General features: G+C 36.2%; 4 protein-coding genes across 4 annotated transcripts; 2 read left to right on the top strand and 2 right to left on the bottom strand.

The window, feature by feature from the left end:
- The first annotated feature begins 3,565 nt into the window (after positions 1–3,565).
- LOC141724960 (putative protein phosphatase 2C 52) lies at positions 3,566–7,814 on the top strand. Its single transcript, XM_074527282.1, has 6 exons — positions 3,566–3,891; positions 4,851–5,305; positions 5,377–5,724; positions 5,815–5,932; positions 6,043–6,266; positions 7,124–7,814. Exons 2-6 carry the CDS (start codon positions 5,057–5,059, stop codon positions 7,601–7,603), a joined length of 1,419 nt encoding a protein of 472 aa, XP_074383383.1. The 5' UTR covers positions 3,566–3,891; positions 4,851–5,056; the 3' UTR covers positions 7,604–7,814.
- Positions 7,815–17,215: 9,401 nt separating this feature from the next.
- LOC141661649 (homologous-pairing protein 2 homolog) lies at positions 17,216–19,796 on the top strand. Its single transcript, XM_074468657.1, has 6 exons — positions 17,216–17,342; positions 17,595–17,620; positions 18,669–18,936; positions 19,026–19,096; positions 19,193–19,381; positions 19,476–19,796. Exons 1-6 carry the CDS (start codon positions 17,315–17,317, stop codon positions 19,578–19,580), a joined length of 687 nt encoding a protein of 228 aa, XP_074324758.1. The 5' UTR covers positions 17,216–17,314; the 3' UTR covers positions 19,581–19,796.
- Positions 19,797–20,243: 447 nt separating this feature from the next.
- LOC141724958 (uncharacterized) lies at positions 20,244–22,697 on the bottom strand. The gene is made up of 5 exons (XM_074527281.1): positions 22,178–22,697; positions 21,975–22,078; positions 21,712–21,883; positions 21,492–21,614; positions 20,244–21,369 (listed from the first exon to the last, which is right to left on the bottom strand). The coding sequence occupies exons 1-5, from the start codon at positions 22,361–22,363 to the stop codon at positions 20,536–20,538; spliced, it is 1,419 nt and encodes a 472-aa protein (XP_074383382.1). The 5' UTR covers positions 22,364–22,697; the 3' UTR covers positions 20,244–20,535.
- A 1,872-nt stretch (positions 22,698–24,569) lies between these two features.
- On the bottom strand, positions 24,570–26,409 carry LOC141724957 (uncharacterized). Its single transcript, XM_074527280.1, has 3 exons — positions 26,076–26,409; positions 25,755–25,836; positions 24,570–25,078 (listed from the first exon to the last, which is right to left on the bottom strand). Exons 1-3 carry the CDS (start codon positions 26,193–26,195, stop codon positions 24,912–24,914), a joined length of 369 nt encoding a protein of 122 aa, XP_074383381.1. The 5' UTR covers positions 26,196–26,409; the 3' UTR covers positions 24,570–24,911.
- Positions 26,410–26,630: the final 221 nt, after the last annotated feature.

Below are 26,630 nucleotides of genomic sequence, written 5' to 3'. Positions count from 1 at the left end.
GAAGTGGATCACGGGCGCCCATCTTTGGGACATTAATTTGCCTTTTGTGGCACGATACACACTGAGAATGTTGGGAGTTGCATGGAGTCGAATTTGAGTCATTTGCAAGTCTGGGCTCTAATATCACGTCAAGGAACCAGTCGCTCTAAAACCTTAAAGTGTTAGAGGAAGGCCCTTTTCAGGATCTTATATTAGTATTCTAACATTCCCCCTCACTCGAAAGCCCATTTATGGGTCGAATAGTGGATCACGGACACCCATTATTGGGATATTAATTTGCCTCGTGCCATGATAAATTGTGAGAATATTGGGGGTGACAGGGAGTCGAACCCAAGTCTCCCACCAGCCTGAGCACTGATACCATGTCAAGGAACTATTACATCTAAAACCTTAAGATGTCAGAGGATAGATTTTTCCAGGATCTTATATTAGTATTCTAAAGACTGGATCACACACACTCATCTTTGGGGCATAAATTTGCCTTTCGTATCCATAATAAATTGTGAGGATTATTGGGGGTGGCAAGGATCGAACAAGAGTCATCCTCCAGGTTGTGCTCTGATATCATATTAAGTAACCAGTCCATTTAAAATCTTAAGGTGTTAGAGGAAGGCCCTTTCCATGATCTTATATTTGTATTCTAAGAGTGGATCACGAGCGTCATCTTTGGGGTATAACTTTGCCTTTCGTGTATAAATTATGAGAACACTGAGGGTGGCAGAGAGTCGTACCTAAGTCTCCCACCATCATGAGCTTTGATACCATGTTAAGGAATCAGTCGTTCTAAAATCTCATTGTGTTAGAGGAAAGCCCTTTCCAGGATCTTATATTAGTATTATAACAGATAATTGATAATTATGTAATAAAATTAAACATATTATTGGGGGAGTAATATTAGAATAAAATGTTAAATATTCAGGGGTGCACGGAAAAGCAGAGACTACATCAACCTCACTTGGAGTTCTCAATTGAAACCTATCGAGTTTTTAAGAGTCGAGTTTCAGACTTGATATTAAAACCTAGATCAAAATCGATTTAAAACTTGAATTTATTACGTGTGAGTCGAGCATATCAACGTTTGACTTGGCCCGACTCGTCTCGATTACACACTATTGAAAAATTGGAAGGCTCTTTAACACCCCCTTCCATGTATTTTATTTTCCGATCCGACCACTTCACTTTTGTTTTGGGTTTGAATCACGTTCTTAATTTCATCAGCTTGTTTAAAATTATGTTCTAAATTATAAAAGAATAATGATGCTAGAGGCACAAAAAATGTACAAAAAATTGTTACAAAATGATATTTTATGGTTGATTAGGGATGGGCATCCACCCGCCTCGTCCGACCCCGGTCCGATCCCTGCCAATTCGGGTTGGGGATTCGAGGAATTTTTTAGAGGCGGGGCAAGGATCGGGGAAAATTTTATAAAGATTTCGGATGTTGGGGCGGAGTTTGGGATTAGTGTGTCCCTGTCACGATCCCCGACCCCGATTGTGTATATACATAAATAATAAAATATTTATATATTATACTAAATTAATTATTAAAAATATATAGTTCTTATAATATTATTAGAATCTAAAATAATATATAATTTTTTCATTAATTGTTTCATTATAATATAATATAATATAATATAATATATTGTTATATTTTAAATTTTGTCATTTATTTGTATTATAAACCAATTATAATATTATTTAATTTAAAAATATGAGATAATATTAATATATTTATATATTATAAATTAGTAGATTATTTTTTTAATTAAAAAGCAATTTCACCGAATTCCGACGGGGAACCATTCGGGACGGGGATCGAAGAGGAAAAGAATACCCGTTCGGGATTCGGGGCGTGTTGGGTATGAGTATCAAATTCGGGGATTGGGCGCGGGAATATCACGCCTGACGCTGAAATGTGCCCGATCCCGAAATGCCCCGTGCCATCATATGATTATGAAAGAATTTAATTCGTACTATTGGTGTGGATACTGGTGTGGATACACGAGTCCATTATGATTTAGTAAATTAAAACCCGACATGTGTCATTTTGTAAATATTTTAAAAATTAATTTTATACTGTGTATGGTTATTATCACTTATTTTTAAATTGTATACCTGTTTTTTTATCCCAGAAGAGAAAAAAAATTAAGAATCTATTGACTAGGGGTGTGCACTGTTCGGTTTTTACCAAAAATAGTTACATAACCGTGTATGTCGGTTCGGTTCGGTTTCTAGTTATTAACCGTAACCGAACCGTTCAGAACGGTTTTTTCGGTTTGGTTAGTCGTTGGTCGGTTTCGATTTTTTTCAATTTATTTCTAATAAAAATTACTTTACAAATTTAATAATAATAAGTTAGAAAATATATTAACAGAAAAAAATTAAATTGATACACTGTTTATTTATCACAAAATTACATGTGAGTTTATATTGAAATTTAAAATTAAAGTAAAACCCTATTGTTGATTGTCTGTCAAATAGATTGTACATTATGTAATATTAAGACACATGGTTTATGTTAAGAGGACGGACATTAAAACTAAAATACAGCTTCTGTTAAACAACAAAGTTGTTAATATATCTAATTATATTAGGGTCATGTATTAAATAATGTAATATATAATTATATAATTATATAATTATATCTTATTTATTATTTTAATTTATATATTATAATATAAACGGTTCGGTTTTTCGGTTCGGTTATAGGGATAAAATCGTAACCGTTACCAAACCGTTCCCTCGGTTCGGTTCGATTACGGTTTTTTACTTTTTTTTATTTCAATTTTTTTTCAATACAGTTTTTTAATTTTTTGATCCTATTTCAATTTTTCGATGAGTCATCCCTAATATTGACTATTTATAGGGTGATATTTAAAAATACCCATTTTTTGGGTGTAATGGCTGAAAATACCCATTTTTAAAACACATGGCTGAAAATACCGTTTTGATTACGCATTTTGTAATTGGGTAAGTGTAATACGCATTTGAGAATTGGGTATCCAATAAAATTACTAAAGATACGCATTTGTAGTTTGGGTATTATCATTGGAATACGCATTTGCCAAATGCGTATCTTAAAAAAAAATAAAAAAAAAATTGAATACTCATTTGACAAATGCGTATCTAGTACAAAATAGGATACCCAAATGACAAATGCGTATCCAAAACGGTATTTTCAGTCATCTACTTCCAGAACGGGTATTTTCAACCATTTGCACCAAAAAATTGTTATTTTTAACATTTTTTCCTATTTATATTGTACGAAAGCATCGTATGGCCGAGAAACTTATTTTTAACATTTTTCCCTATTTATATTGTACGAAAGCATCGTATGGCCGAGAAACTGAATTTGATAATTAAAGGAAAGTACTGCACATCTAATATTTGACCATAAATTTGCAAAAAGAGTGCATGTGTTAAAAACTACAAGAGGCCATCTTACTATACCTTTTTCAACCACTATCCTATCACTATTGTCTATATCCGTGGTATCACTTGCACACAAATTCCATTTCTGTACCATAACTTAACTTCTAGCCAATGTTAAAGTTAACCCAAACCAAACTGATTAACCTAGGAAAAAAGTGCACATACGCCATGTTTCTGTTCAGACAAGACTTACCCAAGTACTAAACTCGAACGCGCCACTCAAAGAGCGTGAATCATCAGCCGGCTTTATACACACACATAGTAACTGTTCCTGCCCCCACAACCTTACTTTCCTCTTCACCTTGCCCTTTTTTCTCTCCACTTTTTTGCTCTTGTCAATTAATGCTTCTATCCCCCCTTCTCCTTCTTCTTGCTTATCCCCACTTCCTCTTTTCTTACAAGTTTGGCTCCTTGGTTGTTTTGCACCACATCTGTTCATGTTTGGTTTTTTCAAAGGTATGTGCTTTGTTTTACTTGCTTCTTGCTTCTTGCTTCATGAGGTTGTTTTAATTTTTACATGTAACATATTTTCAAGACTTCAATTTTAGTTGTTTTTAATTTTCTAGAGTTTGTGTTTTCATACAATCTTTTTGTTGCTGTTTTTGGTGAATTCAAGATCTTTTGTAGTACTATGTTTGGTTTTCATTGATGTTTTGTTTAGATGACTAGCATTTTAACCTTGTGGATATCCCAAGAAGTTGAGAGTTCGAGTTTGGGTGGTAGCATGTTTGTGTACAGGTTAAGGGTTCGAGTCTCGGTGGATGCATGCTTGTGGCATGATCATGGCCTGGTCAAACCACTAGTTGCCCCTGTAAAACTATAAAAGTGAAGAAAAGTGTTTGTTTTGGTTAAAAATAAGAAAAAACATTTTTTTAATGAATGTTGTAGTTGTGCTTACTTGAGCGAAGTATTGGTTTTTGTATTTTTGCTTAGGTGGATGATCAATTATGATTAATTGGAATTAAGATTAAAATTTCTGTTTTTAGGTCATTTGGTAATTTACAATGTTTTCATAGTTGATGAGGTATCTTATGCATATGACTATGCATTTGTTTTATGGCATGTTCTTGGTTCATGTTTCCCAGGTAATCAGGTAGCTTAGGGTTATGTATTGTACTAGCTTGAATAGTTTGTGCTTAAACTTGTCTGGATATAGGGACATAACATTTTCCCACTTGATTTGTATAATGAGATCCCTCAAAGAGGACATATGATTAAGAAAATTTTGTTTATTTTATATTCCTCTTTCACATGCAATATATCTTTGACTATAGTTTTGTGTGATCTGTTGTGCTGCCATCACGCAGCAATTTTGCATTGCTTAATTGATTCCTTAATAAACAATACATGTATTGTTATTTATAGTTTTTATCTTTTGGTAAACTGGGTTTTTAAAAGATAAACATTGCCTGCAGGGTTGATGATATTGGACTACATAAATAGGCATTTTTTGGCAGTGTCGTACAGCACTCGTTATTGGCGCATAGGATCTTTGAAGTAAAACTTTCAGGCGTTCAGTTGACTGCAAACCTTATTGCTTAATTTATTGTTAGATCTGTGTAGCAATAGAAAGAATCTTTTCCCTGATATGACGCAAATGGTTTCAGTTTGATCTGACGAAATGGGGTGTTGTGTGTCAACTAGTAGTCAAAGTAGTAGTAGTAGCAGGAGTAATGGGGAGACAGTTAGTCCATCTTGTTTTGGAATTTCATTGGGGGGAAGGAAAAAGTTTTCTGACCACGTCAGTATGCTGAAGCATTTATCCTCCATACCTAACCGGATTTTCACTAATGGAAAGAGCCGGAGTTCTTGTATATTCACTCAACAGGGTCGCAAGGGTATAAACCAGGATGCCATGATTGTTTGGGAAGTAAGTTTCTTTCCTAGGTGATCTTTAATTTTCATTGGAGGTTTATATATTTATGCATTAAATCATTGTAGGATTTTATCAATGAAGATACAACTTTTTGTGGAGTCTTCGATGGCCATGGTCCACATGGACACCTCGTTGCTCAAAAAGTAAGGGATACACTGCCATTAAAGCTGCTGTCTTTCATAGAATCCTATGAATATAAGCAGAATAAGCAAGGGACTGCTTGTTGCAAAGGTAATAATGTCAAATCAGATGGAGGAGAGTCTGATAAAGATGGCTCGATAGAGGGCAAAGAGGAGTCTATGTGGAGAGAAGCATTTCTAAAATCATACAAGATCATGGATAAGGAGCTGAGATCCCATCCCAATTTAGATTGCTTTTGCAGTGGTAGCACAGCCATCACTGTGGTAAAACAGGTATGAACAGTGAATTTGGAAAATGCAACTCGATCTTATATTGCTATATCTGCTCTTTGATGAAATATTTTCTTTTTTTCTTATTGAAAGGGGTCAAATCTTTTCCTGGGATACATAGGCGATTCTCGAGCAATATTAGCATCCAAGGACATCAACGATTCAATGGTAGCTACTCAGTTGACTGTTGATCTGAAGCCTGATTTGCCAAGTACGTCTTATCTTTATTTCTTAGTTTAGAATTTATTTATGTTGTTTCTATGCTAAAATGATTGTAGTAATATTTTCCTTTTCTTTTCCCCATTTTTCTTTTACTGATAGGGGAAGCTGAAAGAATTAAACGCTGCAGGGGTCGGGTATTTGCATTGCAAGATGAGCCTGAAGTACAAAGAGTCTGGTTACCATTTGATGACGCCCCTGGGTTGGCAATGGCTCGAGCATTTGGGGACTTCTGTTTGAAGGACTATGGAGTGATCTCTATTCCTGAATTCTCTCACCGGACTCTGACGGAGAGTGATAAATTTATTGTTCTTGCTTCGGACGGGGTAAGTTTATTGCCTCTGAACATATATTCTGTGAAACACTGGTGTTGTAATTATTGGTCTCATATGTTAATAAGTATAGCTAGTACATTCTGCAATCATTGTTAATAAGTTGATAATTTGGTATCATGCTACTACATGCTTGTCTTATCTACCTTTTTTTTGCTAAATAAATCTTATCTGCCTTTAGTTTAGTGGATGGGAGATATAATTTCTCTTGTAGTTCAGTTAAAAATTTTAATGTGTTCATCCCGTCAATCTTTTATTGAATTTGTCATGCATTATTTAAAACCGAAGAGAAAGCACTTAAGGTCAAGACTTGTCAGGATATTCTCAGAAAGACTACCTAAGCTAAGACTATTTTACTCGTCAGTAATGCTACTGATATTTGATTTAAAAATTTAATCTTTTTTCATACTGCTGCTGAAGAGTGAATCTCAATGGTGATAGTATTTCTCCTGGAGTCTCAGATGTTGAGATTCCAAAGTTCAGGGGTCCAGTTATTTGAAGTAAATATAAAATCATGCGAAAAATACTTATGATTTGAATGTGTATCTGGGGAAGAATGAACTAAAATTATATATTCATCTTCAGATAAATTAGATTTACCATTTTGGGTGTTAGAGGACGAAAATGTTTCATTAAAAAGAAAATAGATTGAAAGAGCATCTTCTTGTGGTTTTTTGCTTGTTAAATGCATCGTTATCTGAAATATGCAATTGTCTGCCTTTTTCCTTGTGCCGTTTTTTGTTTCATAAAAAACCTGTCTGAAGAGATTGATGATCCTGTGATATTCTACACACTTGAGTAATTCTGGCTCGTTACATTTGATAACATCTTTCCTTAATTACTTGTTTCAGGTTTGGGATGTCCTAAGCAACGAGGAAGTTGTGGAGATAATTTCATCAGCTCCAGCTCGGTCTTCAGCAGCACGGATATTGGTTGATTCCGCTGCACGCGAATGGAAATCAAAATATCCAACATCCAAGATGGATGATTGTGCAGTCGTTTGCTTATATCTGGACGGGAAAATGGATTTGGAATCGGATTACGAGGAACAGAACTACTCTTCAGCTACTCTTCAGAGTAATCATTCTGGCAACGCTGGGGAATCAGATGATGGTCAAAATTCTGAGCCGTCATTGCAGAGAAATTATACCGTCAGGTCATCAGAAGAGAATGATGCCTACAAAAGAGTGGCAGCAGCAGCCATCGAAGTAGAAGGAATCAGTGAAACTGTTGTAACTGAAGATCAAAACTGGTCAGGGTTGGAAGGTGTGACACGTGTGAACTCCCTTGTTCAACTCCCAAGATTCTCCGAAGAAAGGCAAAGGCCTTAATTTCTTGTACAGTTGAGCTTCTCTGAACCATGTAGTTTCTCACAAAACTTACAAATTTTTATTGGTCTTGGGACTTCTATTTCTCTTGCAGCAAGATTTTATTTGTTCAAAATGCTGCTTTACCAGTCTGGTTATGTTATTGTCTATTTACTGGTTTATGTAAATTTAAAATCCTGAAGTGTCCAAATAGCCAAATGTTTCATATTATATAGAGAGCACTCTCATCATACCCGCATGCAGAGCAAACTAATCGCGTACAGACGGAAATTTGTTAAAAAATTTCGGGGAGTTTACAGAGTCATGATCAGATTGTTTCAGTAGTCTTAACTGGTGTGACTTACTCTGTAGTTCTGAGGAATCAGCTTGATATCAAACAAGCCCTTTAAATCAGTAGTAGAGTAGTGCCATTTGAGAACAAATAATCTTTGGCATTCTTTTTTTTTATTATTGTAAAGACTGACAAACATTGTAAATTTAAAAGCAAGTTGTAAAATTTTCCAAATTGAGCAAATAACTGAAGGTCCAATCATTTACTCCACAGTCCACAGCCTTTTGTGCAAGTTCGTGGGGAATTCTTTGATAAATTCTTGCTTATTTCAGTCTCTGCAGCAGAATCGTAGTAGTCCGGATATAGGTTTTAGTGACTTGCCAACTCTTAGATGGAGGCATTCGACACAAATGACAAAACTATGAGATGCACATTAGGTCGGTGAGACACAACACTTACATTAAATCGGCCGTTCAAGCAGTTGGTTGAGGTGATTTTCTGAAGAAACTAACTTTTCTAGGGAAACCATTTCTTAAATGACTGCTCTGATTTGGTTTCCGCATATGAAAACCTCAAGTATATAACACCACCTCCTGTTCTCTTACTTTCTTCATCACTTAGCTAAACACAATCTAGCTTCTTTCAAACGTTCATCCTTTTTTGTGAAAGATACAAAGTAGCTAAGTAGTTAGCGCAATGGCTTTCAAGCCGTACTCCATCACTGCTTTCGTTCTCATTCTCAACATCGTTTTCTTATTGGCTAGTGCTGTACGTGACATTCCAATAGATGTTGATAAGAAACAGCCAGAGACCTTCACACAGGAAGGCAGTGTAATTCCAGGAATCGGACGCGTAATGGTTCCCCCTAAAAGAAGTGCTTTCACATAGGGTTTAATCATTTCACCTACAACCCGGTAACAGGCACCAATACAGGACATGGAGTCGGCATTCCTACTCTCCCTGCTCCAACTACTGGTGGCTCTGTTCCTGGTGGCGACGGCACTCCTGTCCCCAATTCTGGATTCGAGGTCCCAACTGGTGTCCTTCGCCACCTGCTCAAGTGTCTACTTAAATTATATTAAATTATATAGGGTTAAATATCAAAGTGTTCACTCAACTGAATATCATATATCAGTTTCATCATCAAACTTAACGGGGTATCATTTGAATCACTAAAATCATAATAAATATCAAATGAATATCTCAAAATAGGTGCTCGAGAAATAAAAATTATTTTATGGAGTTTTATACATGTTTCTTGAATCCTATTACAACCAAATGAAAAGTTATGAATTCCTATTATTTTAGATGATCTAGTGAGATTTTTAAAAATTTATCTACTAATTATTTTTATTTAAGTCAAAAAATATAACTATAAAATTAAAAATAAATAGTAGATCAATTTTTAAAAATCTCACTATATTATCAAAAATACTAGAATTCATACATTTTCATTTGGTTATAATAGAATTCAAGAAAAATATATAGAACTCTATAAAAATAATTTTTAATTCCCGAGCACCTATATTGAGGTATCTGTTCGATATTTATTATGACTTTAGTGATTCAAATGATATCCCGATAAATTTAATGATCAAACTGATATATGGCTTACAGTTAAGTGACCACTTTGATATTTAACCCAAATTATATATGCCGTAAGATAGAAATAAAAACTTTATCAGCTAGTAGTATGCATGGCCTTTCGGTGGATCCTGTATGCCCCTCCTCTATAGTTATTTACTGTACTGAAGTCACTCACTATCACTGTGCATCGTTCCATTGTACTTCTTGTACTAGCTTAGTGCTTGATATGAATAAATGTCAGTACATTGGACGACATAAAATGCAAGTATTGAACATTTTGTCGAGGATCATGCTTTAAAACTCAATTACAAAAAGAAAATATTGTGCTTAAACTATGATGTTTACTGAGGAAAATACAGGTAGGGCACTTGATCTTAAAAAGGAAAACACAGGATTGTATTGCAGAACAACTGAAGCACAAATTAAGGTTTTTCACTTCATTTAATGCTTAGTCTGTCAGCCCTGCAACCGATTGGAGAAGTAGATACTAGGGGTGTACAGATGAACCGCTCAACCGCATCCAACCGCTCGTAACCGAACCGTATTTTGCGGATAATCGCGAAACGCGGGTTGTTTGTGAATTTAAATTTTAAAAACCGCTCATTCGCGGTTTGGATACGGTTTTAAATTCTTGAAAATCGCAACCGCAACCGCAACTCACAACATATATTTATAATAAAATATATTTCCAAAAATATAGTTGATATCATATAAATTAATAAGTATACACATTTATTAACTAATTTTAGGTTAATGTTAAGACTTCATTCATAAGATTCACAATCATTGTAAGATATATAACCAAAATAAATAAAAAATGTAATTAACATGTAATTTTATTTTTATCCTTTCTTTTTTTTTCTCTCACCTCTATATTTTTGTATGTTTTTAATATTCTTGCTCCACACGGAGCATTAGTTTGTATTTTATTTTTGAATGTAAATTTATCATGTAACTTAAATTTGAATTTATTAATATTCCGAATTTATTTTTTTACAAATTATTAATTATTTTAATATAAGTTGTTGAACCACTAACCGATCCGCAATAACCACAAATTCGCAACCGCAATTGACGCGCTTAACCGCAACCGCATTTGTGGTTGCAGATGACAATATTCTAAAACCGCTCTTCGCGGTTTGGTTCGACTTTAACCCCAAAATCGATCTGATCCGATCCGAATCGCGTACACCCCTAGTAGATACTGCAAACTTGGTCTTTGCTAGTTGTCATGGATAAAAATTTAGGGTATAATAATTGCTGTAATTATTACTAAGATTCGGGAGCTCAAGGCCTTTAATGGCAGCTCTCGTGTTTTGTAATTTAACTCTGTCTTTACGAGATGTCTACGTATCTCTGTGAATTAGAGAATCAAGCCAGAAAACGTAGCTCTGAGAGGAGAGGTGAGACCCCTTATATAAATGTTGGGAGTCCTTGAATTGGACTAGGGTCAGGAGACTTGTTGAACAAGTCTCAGACTTTAGATAGACTTTGAAGTCCTAAAATCAAGGAATCGGACTCCTTGTGGGTGTAGGTGCCCTCAAGGCTATTTTTTATTGATTTATATTACTGATTGGACCCATCTAATGAGCTGTTAATCTTCCATATTTATTAATTACGAAATTAATAAATAATCAGGGCTTCGGGCCTCGTTAATTGGATTTCGTTATGGGACTGTATCAGGTCTAATTAATTCAACACTAATTATATTTCTAGGCTAATTTTAGGCCCATATCATTTGCCCCCCAACTTTTGTGAAACCTTACAAATATTTCGTAGAAGTTAAAGTTTATACATTTTATGGCTATCGTTGTTATCATAAAGTGTGGAGCGACCAACACGTTTATAATGATTTGCCTTACTCGGGGCTTCAACATATATTTTTAGGAAATTTTTTACAATTTTTCATATATGTTTTCGTACCTACTCCTATTTTTAAGAATTTTCTGATATTTTCACTTATTTTTCTGGCACTTTTCATGTCTCCAAATAATTTTTGCAAATTTTCCTAATAATTAAGGAATTTTTTATGTACTCACAAATACTTTTCCTAAATTTTTAGGAATTTTTCCCTATCTTGGGTATTTTTCTTGATTTTTTCTAATATTTTAGGAATTTTTTCCTACCTCTGGGTATTTTTCTTGATTTTTCTTAATAATTTAGGAATTTTTTCCTACCTTCGGGTATTTTTCTTGATTTTTCCTTATATTTTAGGAATTCTTTCCTACCTCCGGGTATTTTTCTTGATTTTTCCTAATAATTTAGGAATTCCTAATACTCGCAGGTATTTTTCCTAAATTCTCAGGATTTTTTTTGTCCAAAAATAATTTTTAGAATTTTTTTTTTAATTTTCTCGATTTTTTAGGATTTTTCCCTCCATTTTCCCCTATTTTTTGGGAATTTTCAGCTATTTTTCCATTTTAGCCCATTTTCTGATTAATTAAATAATTAAAAAATGGCTTGTATGGTGTCATACATCCTAGGCGTTGGTCACCCCCGCCTAGGCGTGGTTTAGCTTCCCATAGTTACAATGCATCCTAGGCGTGGGTTACCCCCGCCTAAGAGACTTCTTTTGAACAGCGCCTAGGAATTATGCCTCCTAGGCATGGTTTGACTTTTAAAGCCCTCATACTTCCTAGGCGTGGGTTACCCCCGCCTAGGAGATATCTTTTGAACAACGTCTAGGAATTATGCTTCATAGGCATGGTTTGACTTTTAAAGCCCTCATACTTCCTAGGCGTGAGTTACCCCCGCCTAGGAGACATCTTTTGAACAGGGCCTGAGAATTATGCTTCCTAGGCGTGGTTTGACTTTTAAAGCCCTCATACTTCCTAGGCGTGGGTTACCCCCGCCTAGGAGACATCTTTTGAACAGCGCCTAGGAATTATGCTTCCTAGGCGTGATTTTAACCTTCAATTTTTTCCCTTAATCTTCATTAGTCTTTTTCACCGTAAGGCGATTTCCGGCCTTCTCCACCACCGTTTTCTGACTTTCTTTTGAAAGATTCCATTTTTTCCATCTTTTCTTCATCGTAGCATTTTTTTTATCACCCATTTTTTAAAAAAATAAATAAATTATGAACTCATGTCATAATTTATTGTGTCAGCGGACATACTTAATTTTGTGCAATCGTGCATAATATAAATAAATGGATAGAAAATAATTTTAAAAATTATTTTCTATTTTTTTCTAATTAATTCTATATTTAAATTCCTTCATTTTTATGAAATTTGTATATCAAATTACGAGTTTACTCATAATTTTTGTTGTCATCAGACATTAATTTATGCAATCGTGCATTAAATAATATTCTCTATTTTGAGAATTTTGCCTTCTTCTTTTCTAATAATTTGTGTGCACCTCCATCCTACGCGTGGGTTACCCCTGCCTAGGGAACAACTTCCTTTCCACGCCTATAAATAATGTTTCATAGGCGTGGTTGGAGCCCGGATCCATCAATCCTGGGCGTGGGTTATTCCCGCCAAAGAGGCAAATTGGCACACACCTAAAAATTTTGTCTCCTCGTCGTTGACAAAAGGCCTTCGTGGCTGAATCCTTCCTAGGTGTGGGCTACACCTGCCTAGGATGTATATTGGAAAACACACATAGAAATATTGATTCCTGAACGATAATTGAATGCTTTCACGGCTGAAGCCTTCCTAGGCGTGGGTTACCCCCGCCTAGGAGGCATATTGTTGAACACGTGGAGAAATCCCACCTCTTGGGTATTAATTGAGCTTCAAACTTTATTTTATTTCTCCTTTTTCTTTTAATAAGAAAATAGTATCTTCGTTCGATCATAAATTCTAGGTGAGGGTGGATTACCCCACCTAGAAAATAGTATTGTAACGACGATTAGGAATGGTGCTTTCTGGGCGTTGTTGGCCTTCAAACCTTAAAATCCTTGTAATTTACCCATATCTATGTTATCAACTTATAATTTGAGTTTGTACGTGCCTTTTTTTTGCGCAAGGCCATATCGAGGCTATAAACTCTTCTGATGAATGCCCATCGCGGCCTTGCATGGCTTCATCCGCCTGCTGTGGCTCTTTATTTTGCTCTTATCTGATTTTGGTCCTTTATGGACTTTGAACTTTTTCAGTGTGCATCCTAATTGTCCTTCGGAATTCGACTTGTGATCCTTCGAGATCTTCTATCATTATACAATTATATTTTATTTTCGACGGTTGGTCTTTCAGGACTTGCATTTATTAGTTGTTCGCTCATAAATAAATTGATAGATAAGATGATAAGAATAAACTTGCATAAGTAGATAACATCCTGAAATATGGGTTCAACCCTTTCATAGAATAGAAATTGGTTTCATCGACCTTATTTCTACTTGTTAGATACATTCACGCCATGGGGCTTCAAGTCCAAAAAAAGTCAAGGCATTTTTGGGCTACAAGCCTTCTTTTTGCAAGTATCATTTACTTATGTCACTTGAACTCTTCAATTACAAGATATCCTAGTACTGGTACATGATCGTTACTCGAGTTTAATTAACTGCAATTGAATGATTGCGACACCTACGAGCCTCTAATTGGACAAAACTTGGGCTCTTCAGACCTTTGACAACTTTTATTTTCATTTCCTTGCGTACTATTTCAGTACTTGGCACATATTCCGTGTTTGCCACATATTTGCTTTTCTTTCATACACAATAATCCTTCAAGTTTATGTCATAGCAAGCTTTGGCATTTTCTCACCATTCATGGTTTTCAACATGTTGGATTTTTGTCCTAGAACGCACTTGACTCAAAATGGCCCTTCCCGATTAGGGGCTAGCTTTCCTTTTCTTTAACTCTAGATGCCCCAACCTTCCCCAAGACTAAGTCTCCTTCCTGAAAGAAACTTTCTTCAACCCTTCTACTGTAGTAGAGGGAGGCTCTTCACTGAGGGGTTTTAACTTTATCCATGACCTAAAAAATTAGGTCGAGGGATAACCTCATGCCTTCTTTGTTAGTCTCTGGCTTGCAAGCTTCAACTTTTGGTTATGCATATGTAATTTCCAGCAGCACCACTACCTCAGCTCCATAAGCCAGCATGACTGAGGTTGTTTCAGTTGTGAGCTTGAAGGTAGTTCGGTAAGCCCATACGATAGGCAACAATTCGTCCACCAACGTGTTCCTCGAGGGTTCGACCCTTAATAAGTTCGACCTATATGTAGTAAATTTTCAGATTTTGAGCATGCCAAGTCCGAGGTACTTCTTCTCAGTCCGTGGTCTCCAATTTGTAAGATCTTCTTCCTTGAACGCTTTTGACCTTGTATGGCCCTTCCTAATTTGGGGCGAGCTTTCCTTTCTGCCCTACTCCAGAAGCTTCCACCTTCTCTAGGACCAAATCGCCTTACTTGAAGAACCTCTCTTTCACCCTCAGGTTATAGTAAAAAGAGTCATTTTCTGATATTCCATAATTTTTGCGTGCGCCACATCTCGTACTTTATCTATTAAGTCCAGGGCTAATCGTTGCCCTTCCTCATTTTCTTCAGCATTGTATGCTTATATTCTGGGAGATGAGTGCGATATTCCTGGATTTTTCAATCCCATTCTCCAGACAATCTAGAATTATACGATTTGCCAATTCCGCTTGCTCATTGGCTTATGGGTGAGCTACGGAGGTAAATTATAACTCGGTCTCATTCTTCTCGCAATACTTCCCGAACTCTTCATTGTTGAACTGTGTTCCATTATCGGTGACCAGGATACGGGGGATTCCATATCTGCACATGATGTTTTCCCACAGGAATTGTGCAACCTGCTTAGTTGTGATCTTGGCTAAAGGTTTAGCTTCAATCCACTTAGTAAAATAATCATTAGCTACAATCAAGAACTTCCTTTGTATCGTGGCCATGGGGAAAGGTCCAAGTATATCCATTCCCCACATGACAAATAGGATGGGAGAGTTAATGGAAGTCAGCATCTCGGGGGGTTGTCGAACAACCGGTACATGTTTCTGACAACGATCACACTTCTTCACATAGTCTTTGGCATCGACCATCATCTCTGGCCAATAGAAGCCTAAACGGGTTATCTTATGAGCTAGTGCTCTGCCCCCCAAGTGTTGCCCACAAATACCTTCATGTACTTCTTCGAGGGCCAAGTGTGCCTCATCAGGTCTGAGACATTTTAAGTAAGGAACCACATAAGATCTTTTGTACAGAATCCCGTCGATCAAGGAATATCTCAGTGCTCGAACAGTCAATTTTCGTGCTTCAGTCACATCATTTGGCAGCCCACCAGTTTGAATATGGGCCTTAATGGAATCTATCCATGATGTCCCTAGCCCTATAGGGGCTACAAGCTTAACACCGATGCTTCGTGTTTTCAAAACGCGGAAGTAGCCACTTCCCGAACTTTTCTCTATCTCTGACGAAGCAAACTTGGATAATGCATCTACCTTAGCATTTTCCTCTCTTGGAATGTGCTCAACATGACATTTATCGAATTGAGTCACCACAATCCTTACTAGGTGAACATACTTAGCCATCATAATTTTCTCTTAATAGTTTGCTGATGAAGGTGAATCTAGGGGCACCGAGACCCAAGGATGGAGCGCCCCTCCTTCTAGCGCCAAATAATAACTCTGGTGAGCGGGGCGGCTCCTTCCGACGCCGTGCCTAGACCTTCCTTTTGAGAGCGGGGTTAAGCTGCTGTTGGGTATCTGCAAAATAACACCGGAGGGGGGTTTCGTCCCCGCGGCGCCTCCGGTGTAAGAATAAGAGTCTGGTTGGGAAAGATGAAGGTGAAGAGGACAAGGGTGGCTGTGTGTGTATAAGCTGTGTGTATGAGAGTAAGTGTGCTCAAAATGTGTCTAACCCCTAAACCCTTCATCTTTGGGGGTATATATAGCCCAAAGGCAGAGTTTAGGAGTGGGTACCTTTAGATCAGGATCGTTGTTTGCTGGAGGCGGAGGACGCCTGGCTTGGGTAGATTGCATACACGTGTCCAGGCTAGGACCACCTTCAGGGTGTCTCTGACACGCGCCGTATTTGTCTGATATGTTGGTTGTTGATAGCTGTCATTGTCACGTATCCCTCCTTGGCAGGTTGTGGGGCGTGCATGTGCTTGTAGGGCCCTCCTCGGGTCTACTCTATCTGGGTGGTCCTGGGACTGGGACGGATCCAGGTTGGTAGATGATCCAGGTCCTGACCGGGGTCTTGATTGGGGGTGGATCCAGGTCCTGGGTTGGCACCCCAGCCTGGGTCACTTTATTTGGATGCTATAGATGAGGGGGGTCCTAGTCCATCAGTTGAGTCTGCCTCACCCTAGATCTGGGTTGGGCCCTAACCAGGTTGCCCCATCACATGTTAGGGGGTTATGGGTTAGTCTCATGTATTCACCTCATGTATTCACCTGCATCAGTACTGTTGTTAATTAGTAGACCAACCAGAAGTCGACCAAATTCCAAAAGAAGAAATAAATGTTCCGATCAACATTTATGCAATTACTAAATGTTACGTAAATGTGTGTGTTTGTGGTAAATGTTGTTATAGAGTTTTTTTTAAAATGACATGATATAATAATTTTGAACGAATTTACCTAGCAAATAAAACGTTCAATTTTTAAAATTCCATAAAGAATTGAGAATTCAAAGTTCAAAGAAATGAGTAGCTGGGTTGGTCAATAGTAAAACAAGTTGGGCTTCCATGAAAAGAATGACACATCTAATTGGGCTCCCCAAATTTCAATTTTTTTCCTAAACTCTCCAACCGACGTCGTATCAAAAGGCGGTCCTATTTAGTATTCTGTGCATCACGCACTCTGTGCAAGCTTCACTTCCAAGTTTCAATTTGGGGGTAAAATAAGAAACAAGTTGAGAAAGTTTCCCGCTCATTTCTACCACTCTCCCCATCCATGGCGCCCAAGCCTGACAATGTTGAAGGTTCTCTCTCTCTCTCTCTCTCTCTCTCTCTCTCTCTCTCTCTCTCTCTCTCTCTCTCTCTCTCTCTATCCTCTCCCCTACAATAAGTGTTCTTAATTTCATCTGCAACGTACTGTGTGCATACATATGTGTGTGTACGGCGTTGTATCGAAGAACATTTAGCTGCAGCTGGTGTTATGAGTTTCATTTGGAACATAGTATATATGTATAAATCTGTGTGTTTATTAAGCTAATCCTTTCGATGATTTTCAGGAATCGTGCTCAATTTTGTGAATGAGGTATGTTTTTCTTTAGATTCATATTTATATACACTATACGGTATTTCGACTATGTGCCTGTTTTAATTGATTTCTAAGGCACTAGAGAATTACAGGATGTTGTATGTAGTTTAGCTTGTTTTTCGTACAAACAGTATACGCTATTCAACTATGTGATTGTTGTTATTCAACTTGTTTGATTAGTATATTAAGTTGATTTGATTGCAGAGTGAGTTGATTATTTGAGAGAGTTTAAGGTGATTGTTTTTTGTTGCTTTTTTGTATGCCATCAGCTTGTTGTATTGATTTTTTAAGATTTGTAGTTGTTTTGGTTGGATTTATAGACAAAAAGTAAAGCCTAAATTTCATATTTCTAATTTTAAGACTCCGTAGTTCTCACTTATATTATTTGGGGGATGAATTTGAGGCAACTGTAGGAACATGGCATTATTAGGAGTGTTACATGTGGTTCCGTTTCTTGCATAGATGTTTTAGTACTGTATTTTCACTCCGTTGCGGTGGTAAGTTTACTTTTGATTACTGGAGAGTGAAGTATTAAATCATGCTGGAGCCTAAGCTATGTTTTGAGGGCAGAGGGGGTTTGCTGGTTTTAATCTTGGGAGATGGGACTGAAAGAGGGATTGGTCACTTGCAGACCATAGTATTATTTTAAATGAAAAAGATAGTAAATCTAAGCATTGATTTGTACTCAAAGGAAGCGGCGATGGGCAATAGATAAGAGTGTCATGTGATGCTATGTACATTATAACCTTATCTTCGATTTGTTTGTTTCTCGTGATTTTATTAAAAAAATATACGACGTACGATGTACATTTTTTACGTACATTTTTTACGTACATTTTTTACGTACATTTTTTACGTACATTTTTTACGTACATTTTTTACGTACATTTTTTACGTACATTTTTTACAGAGCCTCTTCTCAGTCAAATAGGGTAAGCTTCTGAAATTGTGTTTACACCTGGTTGTATGAGTTGCTACAAATATAGTTCTATGTGATAATTTGATACCATCCATTTTAAATATATCATATATCTTATCAATGCAGCAAAACAGGCCATTGAATTCTCAGACTGTCGCTGATTTTTTGCAAAAATTCAGCCTAAAAAAGACTGGTATACAGAAGGCATTAGACACTCTTGCTGATGCTGGGAAGATATCATTCAAAGAGTACGGTAAGCAAAAAATATACCTTGCTCGGCAAGATCAGTTTGACATCCCAAACAGTGAAGAGCTTACTCGAATGAAGGAAGAGAACTCCAAACTGCAAGCTCAGCTGGATGAACAAAAGAAAGCAGTCAGCGAGGTAGAGGGAGGTACTCCTCTTAAACTTGTTGGCAACTATTTTCTAGAAACTAAGTTTATGGTGTAATTATATAATTTATGTGCTTCTGGCCTTTTACAGAGATTAAATCTCTGCAGTCTAATCTAACTCTTGAAGAGATACATGGCAAAGAAATGAAACTGCAAAAGGAGGTTCGTTTTTACGAATATTTGCATACATGATGCACAGTGATAGTTGTTCACTTAAGTCTTTATAGCCAAACATTCAGACCTTTTAATTTGTATCAGGTAAGCAATATGGAAGAGAAATTGACCAAACTACGTGGAGGTGTCACTCTGGTAAGTCCAGAGGAGCGAAAAGCCATTGAGGCATTGTATTCAAGTACAATCAGTCAGTGGAGAAAGCGCAAGAGAATGTTTAAAGATGTTTGGGATTCTATAACAGAGAACTCGCCTAAGAATCTTAAAGAATTCAAGGTCTTGTATCAGCAGTTATCACCTTTTCTGTTGAATACCACGTTGCAGTTGTTGTTTTCCTTTTTTAAATCATCTGGTTGGCTATATATTTCAGGAAGAACTTGGAATTGAATATGATGAAGATGTTGGCGTGAGTTTGCAGTCCTTGTCTGATCTAATGCCACAAGGAACAAAACGTGCTAGGGGGCAGCAAAATTAATGTGCATGGAGTTACACTTTTTGACAACTGTTGGGATATTAGTAGCAATATATTCTTCTACAGGTATATCAGACATATGTATACAGTATGTATGGTAAATTGGTAATATCTGATAAATGCGTTTTGTACATGACTAGTAACTATCTCTCGGAGTTTCTGTCTCTATGTATTACTCCTTACTTTGATGCAGCTCAATTATAAGAATGAAAAGCATTAGATCCTTAGCTAAGATCAAGGGGTTATCTTTATTGAGATACTCAATAGAGATCCCCTTAGCTCATCATGATATCACATTAATCCCACGAGTAAATAAATATATGAAATATATTACATCCTCATTTAGGCTAGAACATTGGTGATGTTAATTATGTTGACGCCCTTGATGTCCCTTAGCACACTTGGAAGATGCCATATGGGTGGACTTCAGGCGCATTTAAATATTGAATTAAATCATCTCCCCTGGGTTTTCCGGTGCTAACATGAATACTTCTTTACTCCACTGATGCATTTCATGATATCACCAAACCATTGATTTGGGCTGTTTACAGACTGTCGTAAAAAATTTGATGTCAGCCTTCCTGATTCTTGAACCTCTATAATTATTTTAGGTGTGATATTTCTGCCTTTCTGGTTCTAGACCCTGCTAGGAACTGTTTCAATTTGAAATATTGTGTTTTTCAACATTGACAAATAATTCGAGAATAGTATTAAGTAAAATGTTGCAATATTACACAATTTCATCTTTACATTTTGAAAGTAACAAGGACGACTGTAAAATTTCATTCATCTGGCCAAACTAGAAAAGACATGTAATGCACGTACTCAACTGCTATTGAAATTTTATAGTAATAGGGGGAATAGAAAAGACATGTAATGAAGATAGGTCTATTATCTTACAACTGGCCATACTTGTACAACTTTTTGGCTTTCCATCAAATGCCATTGCTGGATACACTCACCTGGTCCTCACTGACACAGGCCTATTCTCCAAGTTTAGTTGCAAAGACCGTTCTGGTTTAGATCTTTGAGCATAGTGTATTTTAAGGTTTGCAGCCCCCTGTTCTAGCTCCCGTTCTGAATCAGCTTGAGATATCAAAGGATATTTCTTGCGAGATTTGGCAGGCTCTGAATTAATATCATACGAGGTATCGTCAACATTAATAGTTTTAGAGTTATGACTTGAAGGTTTATTGGCAAGCAAACCATCATATTCCAAGTCCTTGATTCCATTTAAGAAAATAGCATGTTGTTCAGTGCCCCCTTCATAATCACTTTTATCAAAAACTACTTCCCTCATGAATGATGTTCTTTGGACCTCCGTTTTAGTAGGAAATTCAGATACTTGTAGGATAATGTCAGAAGAATCAGGACTTGAGCTCGATAATGATCTTTTATTTTCTCTTGCATTCTTCTCCTGTCTTGGTCTTCCATTGTCATTTGTAATTTGCATTTCTTCATGATGGTTAGCAAGTCTAGAGTCGGGGGAGTTGGATACCTTTTTGCAACGAAAACTTGGAGGAATTTGATCATCTGGATCATGTGACTCGCACCGAGAAAGTTCTACAGCTGCTCTTGCAGCATCTGCTGCACAAGCCGCCGATTCAAATGCTGCTTGTGCTGCATCAGCTACATCCCTGTACTTTATCTTTGCTTTCATCGAGCCTGAGAAGCCTTCAACATTTTCTTTTTTCGCCAGCAACATTGGAGAAATCTCTCCAAGCTTAGATCCTGATTTTGTCGGGTGGTCCAATCTAGACTGGTTTTGTTTTGGTCCGGCATTGAAATTCTTCTGCACAATCATTACAAGGATCTAAGTATGTTTTTTTTGTAATTCTTTTGATAAAAACAATCGAATATTCCTAATTGAGATTTTCAGTCTACTTGTTTCCCTGAAATTATGTTGTTTCTCACCTCTGTTGTAATGGAGGATTCTTCCTCATCTTGTAAACTTATGCCGTTCTCAGAAGCAATCTCTTTAAGCACCTTCATTCTACTCTCCAGGTTTGGCCGGCTAGTTGACAGCTTTGCCACGACCTATTTACAGATTCATACAAATACTTGATGAATTAGTGTCCATTTTGGATTAACAAAAGTATTAGTTATGAACTTCAACCAACAGAGTACAGTATACCTTAGAATTGACCCTACAGTTATTTCGTAAATCAACTGCGCTAGCTGTAAATTCCCTCCCAAAAAGTGATGTGAACATTGCACGCATATCTTGAAGCTCCGGAAACTCTCCACATCTCGTAGAAGCATATATCAAGCTGGAAATTGCCTCCTCCTGTTCTTCGGGGCATCCTCTATTGAAAAAAAGAAGCGAATCAGTACGCAAATAAATTGCCAAACATCATACTAAATCAACCATAAATCAAAGAAGATGAAAGGACCAACTTTTCTCTTTCTACAAGGTTGATCCTCTCTATTAGGAGATGGCAATAGCCTTCTATCATGATAAACACATCTAACATACTCTGCTCTTTGATTACTTGCTCAACCTGTCAACATTCAACATCTGTTACACCACAATTTTCACATGGAATTTATAACGTGTGTGTAGATTTGTGAGACATTAAAGTATGTTAAGGGCAAAATACCCGAATTAGAGCACGCTCATGATGGCCAAGCTTGAGGAGCTCAATTACATCAGACTGAGCCAAAGATATGAGAGCTTGACGTTGTTTTTTAAGCATGGAAATCCTAGAGATGGCTAGGCTGACGGTAGGTTTAAACTTGGAAGCCTTGAATGTCCGGCCAAGTAGAGCATCAATCTTCTTTCCCATGACTCTCTAAGGTTCACTTGTTCGAGCCCTAGACGTGGGGGGGGGGGAGAGAGAGAGGGAGAGAGAGAGAGAGAGAGAGAGAGAGAGAGAGAGGGAGGGAGGGAGGGAGGCAAAAAGCCCGAAACGGATAATGAGGAAAGGTTCGTTCAAGCCTTTGTATGATAACAAAATGGAGAGGAAGATGATTGATAGATATAACAAGAGTTGGCCGTGTCGTTTTATACTCAGCGAGTTTGTATGTAATGAGTAACGTGATAAACAGTTGTAGACTTAGGCGTGTTACCTTAGATTTATATTTGCTAGCCATTTTTTGTAGAGAGAAAGTTAATACATGTCGCAGAAGACTGAAAAATTGACGCGGCAGCTTTCCTTGCCGACCTAAGTTTTCCCTTGAATTTAAAATGAGAGTATATGTTCTTCGCAAAACATATTATTATTAATGGCATTTTTAGCTTACTAAATTTTTGTAGGTATCTAGTAAAAGTAAAAAGTTCTCGTCTTATGCTAAAAATTATTTTTTTTTTTGCTAATATTTGCTATAATGTATTATGTAATTAGTAAAAAGAAACACCATGGTCTACTGTAGAGCATTGTATTCCGTGAGTTAGAAGATGGAGACATCGATGAAATAAATCGGATAATCAGGAATTATTTAATATAATTTCATATTAAATCATTATTTTGTTTTTTTGGTTATACATATATAATTAGTAGGGCTGAGTTCTATGGAGTCCACCTTTTTATCGGAGTCCTCGGAGTCCATCTACGTTCTCCAAATAAAATATATTGTAAAACGTGTTATTTTGCAAAACATGTTACACAAATAGCATAACTTCAACAAAATCATGCAAATCTCATATATTTACGGTACAATATGTATGTTCTGCAATATGTTCTGCAACATGAACATTTATGTTCTGCAAACTAAACATGTTTTGTAGAATATATATTTTTGCAATGTTCTGCTTGTAAAATGTATGCAATCTACAAGATTTTTGATAGAATAGTGATGTTTGTCGAAAAATAATATGTTTTGCAATATTTTAAGCTATATTTTACTTGCAGAACATATATGGACTCCGAGAACTCCAATTAAAGGTGGACTCCATAGAACTTTACTCATAATTTAGTATATATTTATACAAATATATTTTAAAATATAGTATGAATCTCCTACAACCTATTATTACAGTGCATTTTTGGCTGAGCATTTTTCTCGGCTTATAACAATAAAGCCCATTCTAAATTAACTTGGAGTGTTTGGGAAATTTTTTGAATGATCATATATTACTGCTTTTAAGAGATAATCTGAAAGTGACTATAATGTACTTTCTCTGCACCGATTTACGTTTATGGTTTTGTACAATATTATTATATATAATTTGTATTTCTTCCTTTCTTTAGTGAATCATTTTTTACTTTTGGTAAGTAGGTTAAAATGCCAAAATAAATATAATTAGACTTAACGATATGTCAAATATAGTTTAAAATTTAAATTTTTATTTTATATTGATATATATTAATTTAGTCCGTTTTAATCCTATAATTTTGTTTTAATCCAAAAGCATTATACTGATCAAACTAAATTAATCTAATTATATTGTTTTTAGCCCTAATTAATATATAATTTTAATTTTATCGAGATGAATAGTGTATATTATATATTTTTATATAATTTCATCCCGATGTCATTAACCTTATTTTTAAATTTTCTCCTTTTTTATTTTTTTAATTTAAATTTTCTCCCTTTTATTTTATATTCATGTCGTTTGTAATTTACATTTTTTTTCTTCAAAAAAAAAAAATCTTATAAGTTATGATTTACCAAATACATTATAATAAGTAACTTATATATAAAATTATCCAAACTATGTTCATATCACAATTTCCAACTTTAAGTCATAACAGAATCCACAGTTAAGTCTACTTGTAGGTGAAATGCCTCTCCGTCTCTTTTGCCACAAAAACCAAATTAAATTTCAAAATTTAATTAACATGGAGATACAATTGCTCCCGTTTTGCTGCAAAATTTACATCTTATACTCTGCTTTGATGTTCTTCGGTTACCATTTAGCTTAGAATCTGGTTCTCCATGTGCAAGAAGCAGCATTTCTTCAGTTTCTGCTCACTTGACATAGCATTTTAGAAGCATCTTTCTCGTTTTTTGCTTGTAAAAAGTGCTTACTTTTAAGTAACTACATGCATCTCAGAAAATAAAGAATCATCCTTCATCTAACAGTTCTATCTACTGTTATTCCTTCGAAAATCCTAGCCATTACAACCAATCTTTTACTGAACAAGGTCTTTAGATGTTTTACAAACGTTGTATCGTTTCCTGTCACTACTACCCTCGCCCTCTTTCTCAGCTTTGTCTTACACATAACTAACTACGTTGTTGGAATAGGTTCTCCCACTATACTGGATAACAATAACAGATCACAATTGCTGGTTGTAACTTATTTCTATCTCACAAGGCATAAATGTGAATCCTCCTTTACTTACATAGCTAACACTATTGTAAGTAAATGGTATGCTTTCTCATACGCTTTCAGCTACAAGACAAGCGAAAATAGCCCATCATGAGGGTGACTTTGTTCTTGGAGTTCTCATAAATCCGAGTAACCTGTCCTCTGCGAACTTTAACAATTCCAGGGTATGTGCTAGTTATAGTTACCTTATTGTCCATCACACTAATCACCACCGACTCTGTAATCCCTGCAGAACCAAAACATCCGGAGGTTGATAAAGAATTACTTGATAATCACAGGACGGCGACTTGCAATATTTCAAGATTATGGAGTGATTTTGACTCAGTGGCTTGTTTCAAACCAGCCATCTTACATAGGAATGAGGCTCATATTGAAAACACAGTTGATACTAAAATGTTCATTGAAATGTAGTCCCAAAGAGTCATGGTATTGTCAAGAACACTCTCTCTACTTATTAGTATAGGTGTAACATCTGTGTACAATTCACAGAAAGTTTGATGGCATTGATGTTAACAAATTCTGGAGTGAAGTTAGAATAATTAGGGTAACTAGTGCAACAAATAGTGAGTGAAGTGAGAATACGTTGTATAGTCATCACTTTTTAATGTGGCAGAAGAGAGCATCAATTTCACCAAAAGGTCTTTAAAGTACTTATTTGGTAGGACCTAAAATAATAATAATGGAATCCAATGTACTTTACAAAAGAGGAATTGAAGTGTTGTTCTAATGCAGCATAATAAACGATGGTTGGCATGGCAACAACACAGACACCTCTGTATCCCACACATGTATTTGGTAGGAAAGGACCCACATTGCACAAGTCTACTAATGACTGCTGTTAATTAGCTCTGTAGAACAACTTACAATCGCTAAACCTCAACAATGGCAAAATCAGAACTTACCATTCATTCTTGACATAATGTCAGCTACTCTTTCTTGGCAGCCTTTACATCCAAAATCCGCTAACAGAACAACTTCCTGAACCTATTTTTCGGCATCCAAAACATCCCTTTAGGTCATAATAACTAGAATTCCTTAAAATGAATGAATTTTGCATTGGAGTAATCTAAAAAAAATATTCAAATAACCAAGAATTTTTCGACCAAAGGTCTTGAGTTGGAAACAAAATTCTCATGTCCTGGAAACTTAAAAATTCGATGCAGCAAAAATGCAATATCTAGGAAGAACAAGTGAATGAAACAAACAGAGACAAAAGATCTTACAAGAGGCAAAGATAAGGATTCAACAGATGCAAGAGTGACACGAGAATACGGAACGCTATTCGGGTTTTTCAATCCAATGTTGATGAGCTTATCCGGCTCTCTTTTGGGAAGAACTGGCATGCTTTCCTACTGTATTTGCCTGGACACGGAGAGTAACCTTCATATAGAAGTTATAATAAGAGTAACCTTACAATATATAATCTCAAGAGATGATGAAATGTGTGTGAACATATATAGATGGAGAGAAAGAAATGAAAATCTCCTATCTTTACCAAGGGAAATTTGGTGGAGGAAATGACTAGTATATAGAAACAAAGAGAGTAAAGGGAAGAACGGTCATAATAAGTTGACAAAGACTTTGGTTGCCTCATTGCTATGTCTTTGCAGTGTCCCCACCCTTTTACTTGAGTTTTCAACCTTTCATAGCACGGAGATGGATCATTATACTTGCCTTTCATACAGACTTTCACAACGTTCGTTTATTGTTTAACAATGCAGCATTCTAACCATACCCACTACATCATACAGGTAAATAATTTCACGTGTTTATCTGCA

Source organism: Apium graveolens, chromosome 5 (assembly GCF_009905375.1).
Source record: "Apium graveolens cultivar Ventura chromosome 5, ASM990537v1, whole genome shotgun sequence".
NCBI lineage: Eukaryota > Viridiplantae > Streptophyta > Magnoliopsida > Apiales > Apiaceae > Apium > Apium graveolens.
The sequence above is the reverse complement of the archived record's forward strand: the minus strand, read 5'-3'. Positions and strand labels throughout refer to the sequence as shown.

Coding starts and splice junctions, on each gene's coding strand:
- LOC141724960 (XM_074527282.1), top strand. CDS start 5,057: ATGGGGTGTTGTGTGTCAACTAGTAGTCAAAGTAGTAGTAGTAGCAGG. Junction 5,306..5,376: donor ATGCCATGATTGTTTGGGAA/GTAAGTTTCTTT, acceptor AAATCATTGTAG/GATTTTATCAATGAAGATAC. Junction 6,267..7,123: donor TTGTTCTTGCTTCGGACGGG/GTAAGTTTATTG, acceptor TACTTGTTTCAG/GTTTGGGATGTCCTAAGCAA.
- LOC141661649 (XM_074468657.1), top strand. CDS start 17,315: ATGGCGCCCAAGCCTGACAATGTTGAAG. Junction 17,343..17,594: donor CAAGCCTGACAATGTTGAAG/GTTCTCTCTCTC, acceptor GATGATTTTCAG/GAATCGTGCTCAATTTTGTG. Junction 19,382..19,475: donor AGAATCTTAAAGAATTCAAG/GTCTTGTATCAG, acceptor TATATATTTCAG/GAAGAACTTGGAATTGAATA.
- LOC141724958 (XM_074527281.1), bottom strand. CDS start 22,363: ATGGGAAAGAAGATTGATGCTCTACTTGGCCGGACATTCAAGGCTTCC. Junction 22,079..22,177: donor ATGAGCGTGCTCTAATTCGG/GTATTTTGCCCT, acceptor GAATGTTGACAG/GTTGAGCAAGTAATCAAAGA. Junction 21,615..21,711: donor ACTGTAGGGTCAATTCTAAG/GTATACTGTACT, acceptor ATCTGTAAATAG/GTCGTGGCAAAGCTGTCAAC.
- LOC141724957 (XM_074527280.1), bottom strand. CDS start 26,195: ATGCCAGTTCTTCCCAAAAGAGAGCCGGATAAGCTCATCAACATTGGA. Junction 25,837..26,075: donor AATCCTTATCTTTGCCTCTT/GTAAGATCTTTT, acceptor GCCGAAAAATAG/GTTCAGGAAGTTGTTCTGTT. Junction 25,079..25,754: donor CATTATGTCAAGAATGAATG/GTAAGTTCTGAT, acceptor TTGGTTCTGCAG/GGATTACAGAGTCGGTGGTG.